This window comes from Diospyros lotus, chromosome 10 (assembly GCF_014633365.1).
Source record: "Diospyros lotus cultivar Yz01 chromosome 10, ASM1463336v1, whole genome shotgun sequence".
Taxonomy (NCBI): Eukaryota; Viridiplantae; Streptophyta; class Magnoliopsida; order Ericales; family Ebenaceae; genus Diospyros; species Diospyros lotus.
The window spans coordinates 4117446-4134195 of NC_068347.1; the positions used below are offsets into that span (position 1 = coordinate 4117446).

The following is a 16750-nucleotide window of genomic DNA, read 5'->3' on the forward strand; positions in this document are numbered from 1 at the left end:
ATTACTTATTCTGGATAATTTGTTCTATTCTTTTTCCAAAAGTTCAAAAGGAGGAAAAATAAACAAGCATACTCAAACCAAAGAGAAGAAAAATGAATAAAAGAAATTATGAGCTAGTTCTGGTCTAAATGTACTGCATAGGTGTTGTTAAGGTTACATTTAAATAGGCAAAATAGTAGCATATAGTCTTCTGTTCAAGGAGTGAATATACCTTTATATTTAGCACACGTGCAATGTAGAGTAAAAGGTCTTCTTTGCCCAAGGAGTCTATACCAATAATGATGTCATGTTCAGGATGAGATGTAATGATATCAACAACCTACAACCAGACCAAATGGTATATATTTTCTTACTGAGTTTCTGCATGGACAATCACTAGATGAAGATAAACAGTGGACAAAAGCAAAACTTTCATATCACAAGGCATGAAATTTATGTTTAACAATATTATTCAAAATTGAAATTTTCAAGAAATATTCCACAATTTTCTGACCACGTTTAGTTCAAGAAAGAGAGGGCTCAACACCTATCATGCCCATCTAAGTTATTCAATATTCATATTTGTTTAGAAAATCATGATAAGAAGTTAAACTCATTCAAATTCCCATCTAAGTAATTCAATATTCATATTTGTTCAGAAAACCAAGATAAGAAGTTAAACTCATTCAAATTCCCATTTATGTCCTTTTCATCTCAACTCCTGTATCCAAATTGCAGAAAATTACGTAAATATTGTTAGTGAGCTCAAGTGCATGCTAGTTAACCTCTTAATTTAATTTATTTTTACACCCATCTACTCCCCTTTTATTAAAAGTCCTTAATAAAAAGCCTCTTGAGGCTTAGTTCTTGGAAGCATGCCTGGAATTATCATTCTCTCTTGTTTGGCTTGCTTCACCCTATTCTGCTTCACATTGGTTTCAAGCAGCTTGGCCCAATAACATTTAGACAAACAACCTTATGTATTGCTCATGAAAGATTTCATAAAAATTAAAAGAGAAGTTTTATTGGTTCCAAAACTAATGGTAGCTCTACTACTAACTACATGAAACAAGGAAACTATAAAATCCCAAAGGATTAGGAAAGGCGCACCTGCTGAGCAGCAATTTCTCGAGAAGGAAAGCAATAGGATGGATTACAATAAGTGTTATCCAAATAAAGAATGTCAACTTTTTTAAGCCCGATAGCATTAAGAAGCATGCTCTTTCCAATCTGCGCCCTCTTGCTAGTTGTTTCCCAGCAAAAATCCCCAGTGTAAAGCATGCAACCAAACTCACCATAAAACAAGTACATGACCGCACCTGTCAAGTAAAAAACCATGAACAAAGCTTAATTGTAAAATCTTTGATCCTGACCATACTTCTTAAACAAAAATATTTTTAGTGAGAATTCAACATATTTTCAATAGCTAGGAATAGCACACTGAAAGGGAATCCAGGACAATGCAGTAGCAAAAACTGCAAGAAAAGACAACTTTCTTTTGACTCTAAAAATTCAGTCACCAATTACAATTTCTCATGATGGATCAATTGCTAAAATTTAAATATAAGACCCCGGGACTTTCAAAAAAGAAAATTGTTGGAAGTTTTCATATGAACTTTTCCCAATAAAGCCAGAAAAGCTTTCTATTGAAGCTTATGGAGCATGTCAAAAATGTATACCTTCTTGGAACGCCTTCCCTATAAAAGTTATATTAAATAATGAAACCACTTGATCAAAAAACAGCTCTGGTTTATCATTGTGATAAACACCTTTAAGTTCAAACAGCAGTGAATTGTCAAATTAGCAATGAATATAACCCTGACTAGATGAATTGCCCTCAGACAGCTTAATTTATAAAATATGTTGAGTATTATACAAGATACTACGAGCGGATTGCACCAGCCATAGGGCAATTGGACACTTGTCAGTCAAAAGGATTCCCCTTGCCTAACCAACTTTTATCATGATCTCCCTCCTTTTTAAGGGGGGAAATGCCACCTAGGCTGAGACTTGCGTTCTATGCCAAGGGTGAAGAGGTAAAAGCTGGGATGATTTCATCAAATGAATTGAAATGTAAACAGGCAAAATTTTGCTTCCAACCAAACCACAAATATTGAACTTTCTTGAATGAAGAAATGTATATGAGCTATGTGCCCTAATTATGTGTTCCTTAGTCAATACCCTTGTCCCCTTTCCTTCAAGGACTTCTGAACTATTAATGAAAGGTTGTAAACCTTGTTCCACATTGTTTCCAATCTATCCTCTTGCTCAGAACCTTATTGATGGTTATAATAAAATCAAGTTTCAAAAGTAGCTCAAAGAATCTCTTTTCAACCCGCTGATTATCAGTTTCTAGGCCAAAATTGTTACCCCTGTCCTAGGGCTTTTAAAATATGAACAGAAGGTTCTAACCGTTGCTCCATATTTCATCTAGTTTGTCATCTTGACCTAACTGGTAGTTTACAGAAAGATGAAAGTTAAAAAATGGCCTGAAAAAAACCAGTTTCTGATATCCCCACACCCCCACCCCATATACAAATGTAGACTCTTAAGCTTTGAGTAAAAACAATAGCTTCTCTGCTTTGGCTTAGAAAAGAAATATATATATATAATTTCTCTAAAAGCGGGTGACCTATGTGTACACCTTTATTCCAGGCAGCAATCTATTGTCACTGATTCAAGGCCTCGATCAATTCTTACAATCTCACATATCAAAATCTGAAAATATCCAACACATATTTTCATAACTTATTATTAAGCCTTATAATTCTTAAATCTTTATTATTTGAATTAACCATGTTATTATGCTTTCTTCTTTCAACATACTGCTTCACTTCTGTTGCTTTACACAACAGTTCTTAGAATCTAGGGTACATCAAGCTGTAGTAGTTAAAAAGCAACAAAATTACCTCACTAATTTAGAAGGGATGTCACTGTTGTAGAACTAATGTTTTCTACAGATGGAATAGGATAAATCTTCTAGTAACAAATTCTTGAATTTAACAGTAAGAAGCTTAAAAATATATTTCTACCCCCATATTTTATATAAGAGTATCAAGTCTTTGAGGAGAATTTCTGTTGAATTTCATTCTACATGATCAAATAAAAGATCTTAGAACTATAAAATCTCATTTACAAAAAATCATGTCTTCTAAATTTTTAATATTGGAAATCATATACAAGACATATGCTGTTAGCTTTCTTTTCTATATATGGGTATGAAAATGATAACCTTTAAATGATTAGAAATTTTCAATTTTATGTTGGCATTTGACATTGGTAGATCCTCAGACCGTCCAGTTTTACATCTAAACCATTTGGCTAAAGTTGTAGAACAACGTGTCATGCAGCTACTTAAATTAGATTTCCGTTGCTTCATCTCTCTTCCATCCAGAACAAATGCAGCACAAAACTGATGCAGCTGATTAAAGCATAGCTCGCGTCTCTTTCTATATACACACACACAAGCATGTCTACATATAAGTTAAAACAAACTAATTAAGCGACTACAATAACCACAAATGAATTTCAATAGTAATGATACAAGAACATTTAACTACACTCATATCTGTTTCAAGGCCGCGCAGCAAATATATTACATGGTTGAAAAGAAAACGTGAACCGCTCCTATGAAATAGCCGTATCTCGGCAGTTGCAAGAGGTTTCAGACATCAAGTGAAAGACAGCATTCATACTGAAGCTGGATAAAAACTTCATACTAAGGCGTACCGGGGCAGTGATCAGCGTCGATGGCCATGACTTGAAGGGTAGTATCGGATCCAGTGGAGGGAGAGGCCAAAGAGAGAGAATGCCAGTGGCCGATCTCAAGTACTCGAAGGAGAGAAAGGTTGAAGCCGGGGAATTTGACGGGGAAGAGCTTGGCGGTGGTGCGAGAGCAGAAGAGCGGGCCTTGTTTCCAGGTCGGCGACAAACCGACGGTATGGTCGGCGTGGAGGTGCGTCAGGAAATACGCCTGAGAGCCGCCGGACCACTGGTCCACCGACACCATACCTCTCTCCATTCTTCCTCAATCTGGCAATGCAAGTTCAATTCCGATGAATTCAGAACATATAGAGGGAGATTTTGAAATCTAGGGTTTGATTATTTGAAGCAGCAAGCGGCAAAGAACATGGCGTGTTCTGGCCGGCTAGGCCAGTTTCTGAATTTCGCGTCCAAAATCAACAATTTCCTTCTTTTTCATTCAGGCAGCGATCATTCAAAGGACAATGGATTGTTCGTTAAATTTTTTGATGTATTAAGCGTATTGGTTATTTTTTTTATTTATAAATTCTAAGATAAATTTATTGAGTAATGTTATTTGCCCACTCTTAGTACCACCGAAATCTCGCAATATTTTGGTGAGATATCGTGATATTTAGTAATAAAATTTTGCAAACAACAAAATTCAAATTGCTTCTTATTTTTCTCTCTCCCTCTCTTTCTCCGCTTCTCTTTTTGTGCATCTTTCTTTTTCCTCTCTCCACCCTTCTTTTTTGGTGCATCATTCTTCCCCTCCCACCCTTCTTTCTCTCTCTCTCTCTTGCTTTCTCTCTTGCTTGTGGGATCGAGCTTCTTTTATTGCAATAGTTCCAACCCTCTTCCATTCTTTCTCTTGTTCGTTGCACATCTCTATTGGCTTCGATCTAGAAGGAGAAAAGTCTTTTAAATCTATTCACAATTATTTTCAACACACATCTATGATATATAGGTATATATAATAGGTATATATACGCTATTGGGGTTTGGCAGAAATTTTAAGCTTAGATGTACCAAAATTCGGCCATTGAATCTTGCTAGTTTTTGGATATGTTAGTCGATAGACCCTTGGATGTCGGGTGGTTGCCTCTGATTGATGAAAACCACCGACCACAGTGGTCGATGGCGACTGAAAATGCGTATATATGTGTTATGGGTTTGGCCGAAACTTTAAGTTTAAATCTACAGAAATTCGGCCGTTAGATCTTGTTGATTTTTGAGCATGTTGGTCGATGGCCCCTTAGGTGTCAAGTGGTTACCTTTGATAACTAGAAATCATCGGCCACAGTGGCCAATGATGGCTAGCAATGCATTTTTAAGTTTACTCTGGCCCATTTTTTTGTATGTTAACTGTCTTGACTTGGTGTTTCTAATAATGGGCTCTGATCGTGAGAATCATCAACCAACGATGGTCGCCGGCGACGTTGGTGGTGGCGGTTGTGAATTCAATACGTACATACATATGTATATTTATATATATTTACATATTCTCTTTTGTTCTATATTAATTTTTCCTATTTGCTTAATGTTATTTTTTGACTGGTGATGATAATAAATTGGTTGTTGAAGTGACAATTAAAAATTTGATTTGTTTTTTTTATTGTGTTTTATGTGTATCTAGATGAGAAGGAGTTTGGGGTCTCACAAATGAGAGCGAGAAGAATTAGGCCTATACAATGAGGGCTTCGCAAATTAGTGTTTAAATATTATTTTATAATTATTTTAATTTATATTGTGAATGTTGATATCTAATATGATATTTAATTATGAATTTGTATTGAAGATGTTAGAGTTGAATATCAAATTTGTATTGAATTTGTGATCTTTGAATATTGTGAAGGTTAAAATGAAATGATTAATTGAAATTTAAATATTAATAAATTGAATTGGTTTGTATTTGTTTTGTGAATCTTTGAAGTGAAATTATTAAGTTTATTTAAGAATTGAATGGTAAATAGTTATAATTAATTTTATTTGAATTTATATATTTATTAATGTGTATATATACTAGGGAATGCCCGTGTCTAAAGGCACGGTGTAAGAAATAAAAATTAAATTAAAGTTATTATTTATTTATTTCTTTTCTCTTAACGTTTTATAATAAAAAATTAAATTAAAAAAAGTGTTTTACAATCTAAACAAAAATTAATATTTCTTTCTTGAAAAAATCGAACCTATACATATAAACACTTTAGAGTGATAAATAAAACTTTATACACATAAATAAAAAAATTAGTAAACGAAATTGATATTACGATTCGATGTAAGTTTCCATCCACCTGTAAAGTATGAAGAAAAAAATTAGACATGATAAGTATTTTTTTAAAAAAAAGAATAGGCCTTACATTAAATTTATATGAAGAAAAAAAAATTTACTTAACAAAAAATAGTAATATTGTCCATAACTGTTGCACTTCAACCTAAAAAATAAATCAGTTGCTACCAAATCAAATAATAAAATTAAATATTTTATTTAAATAAATAACCAAATCAGATAATATAATAGATGATGAGAAGAAGAAAAAAAATATAAACCAAAATGATAAAAGGCTAACCCAATGTTTAGAATAAATTTATTTTAACAATCACATTAAAATCAAAATCAAAACTTGGTATAAATAATTATCACTTGAAAAGTCTAAAAAGAATAATTGAAAAGTAAAATTAAGAAAGATGATGACCCTAATTTTTTACACCCAATTTTTTTTTTATAAAAATAAAAATAAAAATAAAATAGCATTTATGTTGGATTAAATGAGCTTTCAGGCAAATTGGGTCTTGATAAAGAATTTGCTTGGTACATGAAATTATCATTGACTGTTTTTAGTTGCTTAATTTAAATTTACAATTTTTATTGAGTTATAATTTAATTACACTACTCCTATGAGTTATAATTTTTCTCAGAGAAACTTAAATAAGTTATATTATATAAAAAAAAATAAACACATATTTGGGTCCAACTCATGAAAAAAAAAAATTGTATAAACACATAAATGGATCCAACTCATTTTCGTCCCATAAAATTTTTAAAAGATAAAATTATATATTTGGGTCAAACTCAATTGTACCCAATGTTAGAAATTGTTAAAATTAAAATTTTTAAAATTTTTTTTGAATAAAATTGTACCCAACGTCCTATTTTTTTTTCTTTTGTTATATTTTTTTGTTCTTCCAATACTAAATTTCCTTTATCTGGAAAGATGACAAAAATTACAATTTACAATTTTTACATGGATACACATATATATGACACTGATTTACAATTTAAATTTAATTTATTATTTAAATTAATACACATACACATGACACTAATTTAAAATTTAAATTTAATTTGTTATTAAAATTAATATAAAAAATCTCAATTAAAACTAAAGCTATATTACATGAAAATGTATATGAATGGGTGAGATGAAATTTAATATCTCTAATCAAGGTACTTAATTAAACAACTTTAATTCATTTTAATTGAATTAGATCAAATGGCCCATTACCTAAATTCTTAATTTTTAATTTCATTTTACAAATTATTACTAATTTTAAATATAATTATTATGAATTCGTATTTATTATTTTACATTATAATTATCTTAAATTATAATTATTATAAAATGGCCCACTGCCTAAGTATTTATTATATAAATTATTATTATGGTCCCAATCTTTGTTTCTAGTGAGATTTAATTGCCCTCAATGGCCGCGATTGAATGACTAAAAATATACAATGCGTATGCACACACAGACACACATAATGGGTACAAAATTTTTCATTAGATACACACAGTGCGTATACATACACTAAGAATTTTGTTGCAGGAGTATACACATTTTATAATATATAGCAGAATGTACACACGCACACACAATGCTGAAAAACATACACACAAAATACACACGCACACACAGCAGAAATATACACACGCAAGGAAGACGCATACTGTGTGCTTCCTTGCTTCTTTAATATATAATATGGATTATTATATATACATATACATACATATATGCAAGCACGGCAGAGTGCTGCCTTGCTTCTTTAATCTTTATACATACATATTACATTTATGAAGGAGAGAGAGAGTGACTGAGAAATCAAAACAAAACCTAGAATAAATTGACACACTCAAAATTTGCAGCAGACTCACCACAAATATGGAGAGAGAGAGAGAGAGAGAGACCAAAAATCTGAATCAGCTTGCAAGAGAACAAAACCCAGGAACCATGCTGCACAAAAAACCCACTGCGCTCTCCATCTACCTGAGACCCACATTATATTTTCTAGAAGAAGAAGAATATATACAGGAATATATATACATACACACAGTCGCGATATACATACAATGAGGAGAGAGAGAATGAGAGATACATACAGTGACTTAAAGCTTCATGCGCGGCGGCAGACAGAAATGAAGATCAGCAACCTTAGAGCAAAACGAATAGAATAACAAAAACACAACATAACGAAAATGCACATAAAAACACAAAATCTAAAGCCGTGATAAGAGCAGAAAATGCACATAAAAACACAAAATCTAAAGCCGTGATAAGAGCAGAAAATGCACATAAAAACACAAAATCTAAAGCCGTGATAAGAGCAGAAAATGCACAGTGACTATCTATATATATACAGTCGCGATGGATATACACAGTGAATAAATATACATACAGTCGCGATGGAGAGAGAGATAAGAGATGAGAGAGACACACAGTGAATGAGAGACACACAGATATGACTTTGAGCAGCGATAGAGCTTCATGCGCGGACAGCTTCGACGGATAGTTGAGGGATTGGGAGAGAGGGAAAAAGAGAAAGGGAGGTAGTGAGTGAGACCAAATGTGACTGAAAGAGTGGGAGAGAGAGAGAAAGAGAGAGGCAGCCGCCCACATGTCCATCAATCAGCCATCAAATTGGAGAAGAATTGTTGGGCGGGAAGAATTTTAATCTCGACCATCAAATACAGTAAAAAGAATCCCAGCCATTGAAATGTCTCAAAAGTGAGACATTTTCAAAAACAGTGCTGTTTTATTATATAGATTTTAAATTTATATTAAATAAAATTTAAATTATGTCAATCTTTTTTTATAAAAAATTAAAGATTTTAAAATGAAAAGTTTTAATTTTAATTTGTTAACTATATTTAGATACATGTATAATACAATAAAAAAATAAATTATGTTTTACAATTTAAAATAAATTATATTCTTTAATATTTATTTTAACTATTTAAATCAAACTTACTCAATATAAGAATTTAAATATAATTATATAATTTTAAGTAAAAATATTTGTTGCATCTATTGTTTGTTTCTTTCATATATAAATAAATACAAAATATTCAAAAACTTTGTTAGCAATTTGACGTAAAAAACATATTTGACAAGTACGAATATTATTTAGTTAGATATATTTTAAAAATAGTTAAAAAATTAATTAAACATTTTTTACAAAAAAATATTAAAAAAAATTAAGCAAACATTCAAACATTTGAAAAATATAAAATTATTTAACTAATTGTTATCTTATCAAAATTCAAAAGTTTTGACTTTTGTCTTTTTTCTTTCTAATTTTTTATGTTTATGATCAATCAATGTTCAATCTTTAAAATATATAATTTTTAATAACTCAATTTAACTATATCAATTCTTTTTGATAATATATATTTTAAATTTAAAATAATAAATATTATTTCAAATAATTTTCACATAAATAATTTTTAATTCATTATTAAGCTCTCTACCCTTATTAACAATTATTCATTCTAGCCTCTCTACCCTCTTTGTTAATAATGTAAGTGACATTCTTTCATTTATTAAAATTAATTAATAATAACTTAAAAATTATATTAATACTTATTAATAATGAAAAGATAATGAAAATAAAATTATATTTAATTTATTTTTAATATATTAAGATGAATCAACAAAAGATAGGGTGGCATTTCTTGATCGAGATTTTCAAATGCCAATCAATCTGTTTAGGCTCATGCCCCGATCAGGGAAGACATAAATAAATAAAATTGAACAATCTAAAATTATCAAATGATAGATAAAATTTTTATTTTAAAAAATTAAAATATAACATAAAAAATCAACACAAACAAAACATACAACAAATCATGGCTCTCTTTTAACACCATTTTGTAATCTGTCTCCCTTACTATCATCGGTGGATGTCTATTTACCGACTTTATCACATAAATCCAGTTCTCTCTCTCCTTCGAGAATGAGACCCAAACTTCCTTCTAAATACACGAAACACAATATAAAAACAAATTATGATAGTTTAAAACTCAAAACAAATCACGTTATTTAATTTTAATTTCAATAACAAAATCATCTTCATCAATACCATTAAAAAAATAACATAAACAAACAATAAAAACTAAAGCACAAAAAAATGAATATATAGATATATATATGTATACAAATATACAAAAATAGCCCAAAACAACCCGCCAGCACCAGCGGTCGCTGGCTACCACCGCTGACTAGAGATTCCCACGATTAGAGTCTACCATTAGAAACACCAAGTCAAGGGGGTTAACATATACAAAAATGGGTCAAATTTAACAGTTAGATTTTTGTAGATCTGGTTTTTAATTTTTGGCCACAACTTAAAAACGTACTGCTAGCCACCATGGCCAGTGGTTTCCTCCTATTAGAGGTAACCACCCGACACCCAAGGACCCATTGACTAACATACCCAAAAACCAGTAAGATCCAACGGCCCAATCTCCGTAAATTTAAGTTTAAAGTTTTAGCCAAACCCAAATAACGCGTATATATGCACTGTCATTCGCCACTCGCCACCGTGGCCGGTGGTTTCTGGAGATTGGAGGTAACCACTCAACACCTAAGGGCCCATTGACTAACATACCCAAAAACTAGTAAGATCCAATAGCCGAAACTCCATAGATCTAAGCTTAACTTTTTGGCCAAACCCAGATATAATGTGTATATACATATATATGATGTATGTGTGCTGAAAATCATTGTGAGAGAGACTTAGAGATATGCAACAGACGGGAGAGACAGAGAGAGGGCCAGAGTGAGCCCAAGAGACGCTGGAGATGAAGTCGCACGGGTGGGAGATCGAGAAAAAGATAACCAAACTCCGGAGGCTCGGTCGCACAAGCGGAAGATGACGAGTGTAATATCCCGCATCGAGTGATAGGAAGGACCAGAACAACTTACCCTGATGGGCCTACGCGAACTTCCCAGGGTCACCCATCCTTAAGCTTCCTTAGCTCAAGCATGCTTAATCTAGGAGTTCCTTGCCTACATTTAACCCAAAAGGTATCCAGTTAGTATTGTTTCCTTTCTTACTTATCCTCGATATATACTACCATTCTCTGGGCTTTTTGGGGTATTACATTCTCCCCCCTTGAGCACATGATGTCCTCGTCATGCGACCTTATAACTAGTTTTAGACCTTCTCCCCTTTAGGGGCTACCATCCTAGAAGCCTACCAAGCGCCACTCCTTGTTCAAGCCCTTGAGCCCCCACGCCACTCCCCACCCTCATCGAATCGCTTTCACCAAGGGTCGGCTCTGATATCACCTGCAACATCCTATATCGAGTGATAAAAAGGACCAGAATATTTTATCCTGATGGGCCTATGCGAACTCCTAGGGGTCACCCATCCTTAAGCTTCCCCAGGTCAAGCATACTTAACTCGAGAGTTCCTTGCCTACATTTAGCCCAAAAGGTATCTAGCTGATGTTGTTTCTTTTCTTACTTATCCTCGATATATACTACCATTCTTTGGGCTCTTGGAGTATTACATTATCCCCCTTTATGTCCTTGTTATGTGACCTTACAACTAGTTCCAGATTTTCTACCATTTGGAGGCTGCCATCCAAGAAGCCTGTCAGAAGTTACTCTTTGTACAGGCCTTCGAGCCCTCGTGCCACTCCCCGCCCTCATTAGATTGCTTTCACCAATGGCTGGCTCTAATATCACTTGTAACATCCCACATCAAGTGATAGGAAGGACATAAACAACTTACCCTGATGGGTCTACGTGAACTTCCCAGGGTGTTACCCATCCTTAAACTTCTCCAGCTTTAACTAGGGAGTTATTTGCCTATATTCTGGTCAAAAGGTATCCAGCTGGTGTTGTTTCCTTCCTTACTTATCCTCGATATATACTACCATTTTCTGGGCTCTTTGGGGTATTACAATGAGCTTGACGGCCAGAAAGAGAAGAAGAAAAGTGCGTGCGCGCGCGCGCGTGAGAGAGAGAGAGAGGAATAAGAGGAATGGTTGCCCAGGAGATAGCAAGAGAGTGAAAAGAAGGGTGGGATTGGCCTTCTAGATTAGAATTGAGGGTATGTTAGTAATTGGCTCAATGGGTAAATTTGTAATTTAGTTGAAGGTCGCACTGAGGGTGGCCGAATAGTATTACTCAAATTTATTTAAAGGGGGAGAGTTTTTTTTGATAATCTTGAATAAGAAGTTACATGACTTCTTTTTTAAGAGTTATTAGATAAATTTAATAAATACAATAAAAAAACACTTTTGTTTGAAATATTTTTCATATCTCACTTTTTTTAACTCATATTTTGGTTAACAAACACTACCTTAATTTCAAGTTAATAGATGTTTTTTTAATTTATGGCATTATAAATCTAATACTTTTATTTTTGTAGCCAGTTAAATCTGAAATAGTCTTTCCTTAAGCATGCAACATTCACTAGGGTAAAAAAAAAAAAATTAATTTACTTTTATTAAAATAGTTTTTATAAATACATCATTATATAATAATATGTATTGTTGTATCATTGTCATATAAATATTGTTGTTGTATATATACATATATATATATATTTAGGTACCATTTGTTAAAATGAATAAGATAAGGTTGTATTAAGATAATATTGAAATGTTTTATAGACTAAGATATAAAATGGTCAAGATAAGATTGGGAAGCATTCTAAAATTATTATCAAACTGTTTATTAATTTTTTTGGAATGCATTGGAGAACATAAGCGTCATTTTTTCTTATTTGTAAAGACCAAGAAATTTTTATCTTGAGGGGGGTAAAGAGGTAATCATATCTGAAAAATCTAGATAAGAAGTTATATGACATTTTTTTCAAAAGTCACCAGATAAGTTTAACAAATACATTGAAAATGACAAAAGTCTAAAATGCTTTCCATATCTTACTTTTTTCGATCTATATTTTAACTAACAAACACTACCTTAATAAGACCAAACTGATATGGTTTGATCCAATCTCGTCCTTACATGTAGATTTGGAGGTCAATCTATCAAGAGAAGGAAATGCTAATAAACTTATAATTAGTATTTTTATGAAATTAACTTCTAATTAGTATTGTACTAAGCTATTAGAATGATAGTAAACTTATACATCATTTTTGATATTGGACTGTACTAATTCCATTGGGCTTGACCCAACGATAAGCCTATAGCTCAGTGGGCTTGGTCCCTAAGCCCCATCCCATCAAAGTCAGCTCAGCAACATCCTTCACCCCATCAATGCCATACCAAGATCCCTACGTCCATAACATGCCTCAACTATCCCGAGATCCTCAGCTCCTAATCCACTTGTAATAGTCGATGACACGCAAGGGGCTCTCCCCTTCTCTCTTATATAAGTCAGCCAGCCACCAGTCAAGGTATGTTTTTTTTAGTCAAACAAAAACTCTACCACCTTAACCTTTTATTTACTTGAGCGTATGAGTGCTTGCAAGTGCCACCCCCTTCCCCCCTTCTCCCGCGATGCATTGTTGATCGCTGTTGCCTCAAGCCATCCGTTCGATCATCCTCTTGGACTAGAAAGAACACATATGTTATGATTTATTAGAACATGTTAACCTTGATAACAATCTTTGCTATTAGAAGTATAATATTGATGTTCATTTTGAAGTGTAACTGTACTTCATTTAGGTTTGATCTAATTACTTTCTTAATCTAAATGAAAAAATGGTGAAACCCAAGGGTGAGGGATTAGCAAGAGAATTTTGGGAATTTTATTAGGCTTAAGTATAATTATGAAAAAAAAAAATCAAATTCTCGAGGTTAATAACACGCTTGGAAAGATTTAAAGATGTTGTTTTCTTGATAGGAAGTGATTAACCAAGAGATATATTCAGTTAGTCTAGGTCATACAAGAAGGAAAAATTAGCTACTTGTGTTGTCTACAAGGCTAATGATTCATTTTTAATTTCAAAAAGTATAATGTTGCTCGATTAATTTAAATACAAAATTTATTCACATTATGGCATGTTATTGCAAAAAATGCATCAAAGTTTGTTTATATACATTACACAGGCTATGGTTATAAAATAGTTGATCATGTCATGATATGCTAGGCAACAATTGATATGTTTATGTTATTGATGAGAGATGTAGTTAAACCCTTATTATGATGCTTGAGGTCATGTGATAATCATTTGAGTGATGCTTCAGGCCATTAAATGAAGAGTATAAGCAATTTAAGGGTTGTGACATGAAAATTATCTTTTTTAGTCATGCAAACATGAGACATACATACCATTTTCTAATGCCTATTAAGTGGCAACACTCATTAATGTATATTCAATATGCTAAATTTTGCACGTATCTCGAAATAAAAAAAAAGCCATTAAAGATATAATAGTTATGTTATTAAAATATATCATGTTAGTATATTTTGACTTTACAAACATGTTGTACTGAGTTTTAAACGCACTTTGATCTATGCTATTATGCTAAACCTTAAATTTCATGTCATTAGTGTGATTTATACCATAATGATGGGCATAATTGCAATAACAAACAACTTACATGGTACTCATGAAATTTGAGCAAAATTAGAGGTATAAATCACATAAATTACAAAGTTTAAGTGCAATAACCTAGAAGTTTAAGGTAGAAGTGTCACATTGGAAAAGTTCCAACTTTTAAAATAATTTCACTTGTGTCTATTTTTCTCCATCCATACCCTTCCATCGCCGACGAGCTTTATCCAACTGCTAGCAATGACCAACAACCTTTTACCATGTTAGAAAATACTATCAAAACCTTTTTGTTGTCACCAACCTCCTTGAACAGTTAAAACCGCCAAAATCTACCAACCTTTACCACTAAATCAGTCTACTAACGATTGGTTTTGTTACTTATTGCCACCAAAATTCGGTTTTCCAGTCGCTAAGCTTACTAAAATTTTCATTTTTTTTCACATTTTCATGTGTTTGTTCACTTAGAATGCTCGAAAATAAGCTTTTTATAATGAAAACCTTCCAATTCTAACTTATCGACATACTATATCATTTGCTGATTTCTTGTTAGAAATTTTGTCAATCCCTACCAATCCATCCAAATTCTCTATCCCATATTGATTCTTTATCAATTAAAACCCTAATTTGGAAAACTCAACAATATTTCAAAGAATTTAACGATTACATCCATTCCTCAATTTCGTTTTGGTAATTTTTTTAATTCTTTTACTTCACCTATTCATGTATGTTTTGAAATATGAAAAATTTATTTTGAAATATGAGGTTCACATAAAGATTTTTCATTCTAAGATAGGTTTCTCATATAGGTTTTTATCAAACACATTTTCTTATATATTAAAAAATATGATACAACATAAGGTAAAGTTGAAACAACTATTGGTTGTGCAAGAACATCCATAAACTCTGCATTTGATTCATATATGACCTTATCTTTACCTTTCAAAGAAATTTCTTTCTTTTGATATTCGAAATGCATCAACGCTATGGACTTTTCAAGAACTTCTTGCAACTCTCTTTCATAATCCAATTCATGTATTTCTGTCATATAACTAGCATTTATATGCCCATGAGAAGGTTGTGTAGTCTCCCCCATAACTAATGATTAATTTTGATCATATTTTAGTTATGAGATGGGGGCAAAACCAAGTGGATTGGAAGAGGCTTCTGTGGTTGGTTTTGGATCTAAGGAAAAACCATTATATGTGTTTTGAAGTGAATTAGAAGCCTTATCCACATTAAATCCAAAACCACTAGGCTTGGTTTGAAATGAGTTAATGGAGTTTCCTATGTTAGACAAATAAAGTGTTCTAACATGCTACAAATATCAAAATAGCATTTAGATCAATGCGAAAAATGAATAATATTACCTCCAGCCATTGCTATTTTGATATGTTTCTGCTAGTTTAGATTTTCCAAGCTCTTAAACACCCCAAATGATGGTGTATGATGAAGAGAAAGGGATGATAAAGCTTAGGGACCAAAACCATGAATTTATAGAACATTCTTTCATCAAGAACATGCATCTATTACCACTTTACAACTCAATCTAAGAAACATAATTGGCATAAATATGGAAATATAATCATGAAAATATTTGGGCCATAATCAATCAAAGAATTCCTTTACAACCCATAACCAATACAATAATGGAAAAACATTTGGGCCACCTTAAGGAACTTTACATTCTCCCACTTAGTCCAAATGTTTAACTTGATGCCTTAACTTAATCTTATTGATTTTCGTTTCTTAAGAAATAAATACATGAATCATGGTGGTAAGTCCTCTAACAATGAGTATTACCTTCCATGTATTACAATGCATTCAGTTTCTTAAGAATTATCCTTTATGTGGCAACATTACTTAATGAATAAACCCTATGTTTATTCTTAGTCCTATACAAATGTGTTTTCTCAAATAAATTAAGGTGCACATGAATATGAGAAAACATCACAATAAATAAGAGTTTCATTCAAATACCAAATGTATACAATTTCATAGTGGAACCAAGTCCCATTTTATCTATATGATCCTTGAATTTCATTGGTGGCATGCCTTTAGTCAAAGGATTAGCAATCATCAACTCAGTATTGACGTGCTCAATGACCACTTTCTTTTCTTTAACACGTTCCCTTATAGCTAAGTACTTAATGTCGATGTGTCTACTTGGACTTCCACTTTTGTTGTTCTTAGCCATAAAGACAACAGTTGAATTATCGTAGAAAATTCTTAATGGTTTAGAAATGGAATCCATAACCCTAAGCCCATATATGAAACTC

General features: G+C 32.3%; 1 protein-coding gene across 3 annotated transcripts in view; it reads right to left on the bottom strand.

Moving 5' to 3' along the window:
- LOC127812256 (uncharacterized) overlaps positions 1 to 4214 on the bottom strand; it is a 41394-nt gene extending 37180 nt beyond the window's left edge. For 2 of the 3 annotated variants that reach the window (XM_052352643.1, XM_052352641.1), the window contains exons 1-3: positions 3709 to 4214; positions 1090 to 1298; positions 212 to 319 (exon numbers count right to left, since the gene is read on the bottom strand). In XM_052352643.1, coding sequence (XP_052208603.1) covers positions 212 to 319; positions 1090 to 1298; positions 3709 to 4000 — 609 coding nt within the window. In that variant the 5' untranslated portion in view covers positions 4001 to 4214. The remainder of the gene's footprint in view (positions 1 to 211; positions 320 to 1089; positions 1299 to 3708) is intronic. The other variant, XM_052352642.1, reaches the window with a different exon arrangement.
- Positions 4215 to 16750: the final 12536 nt, after the last annotated feature.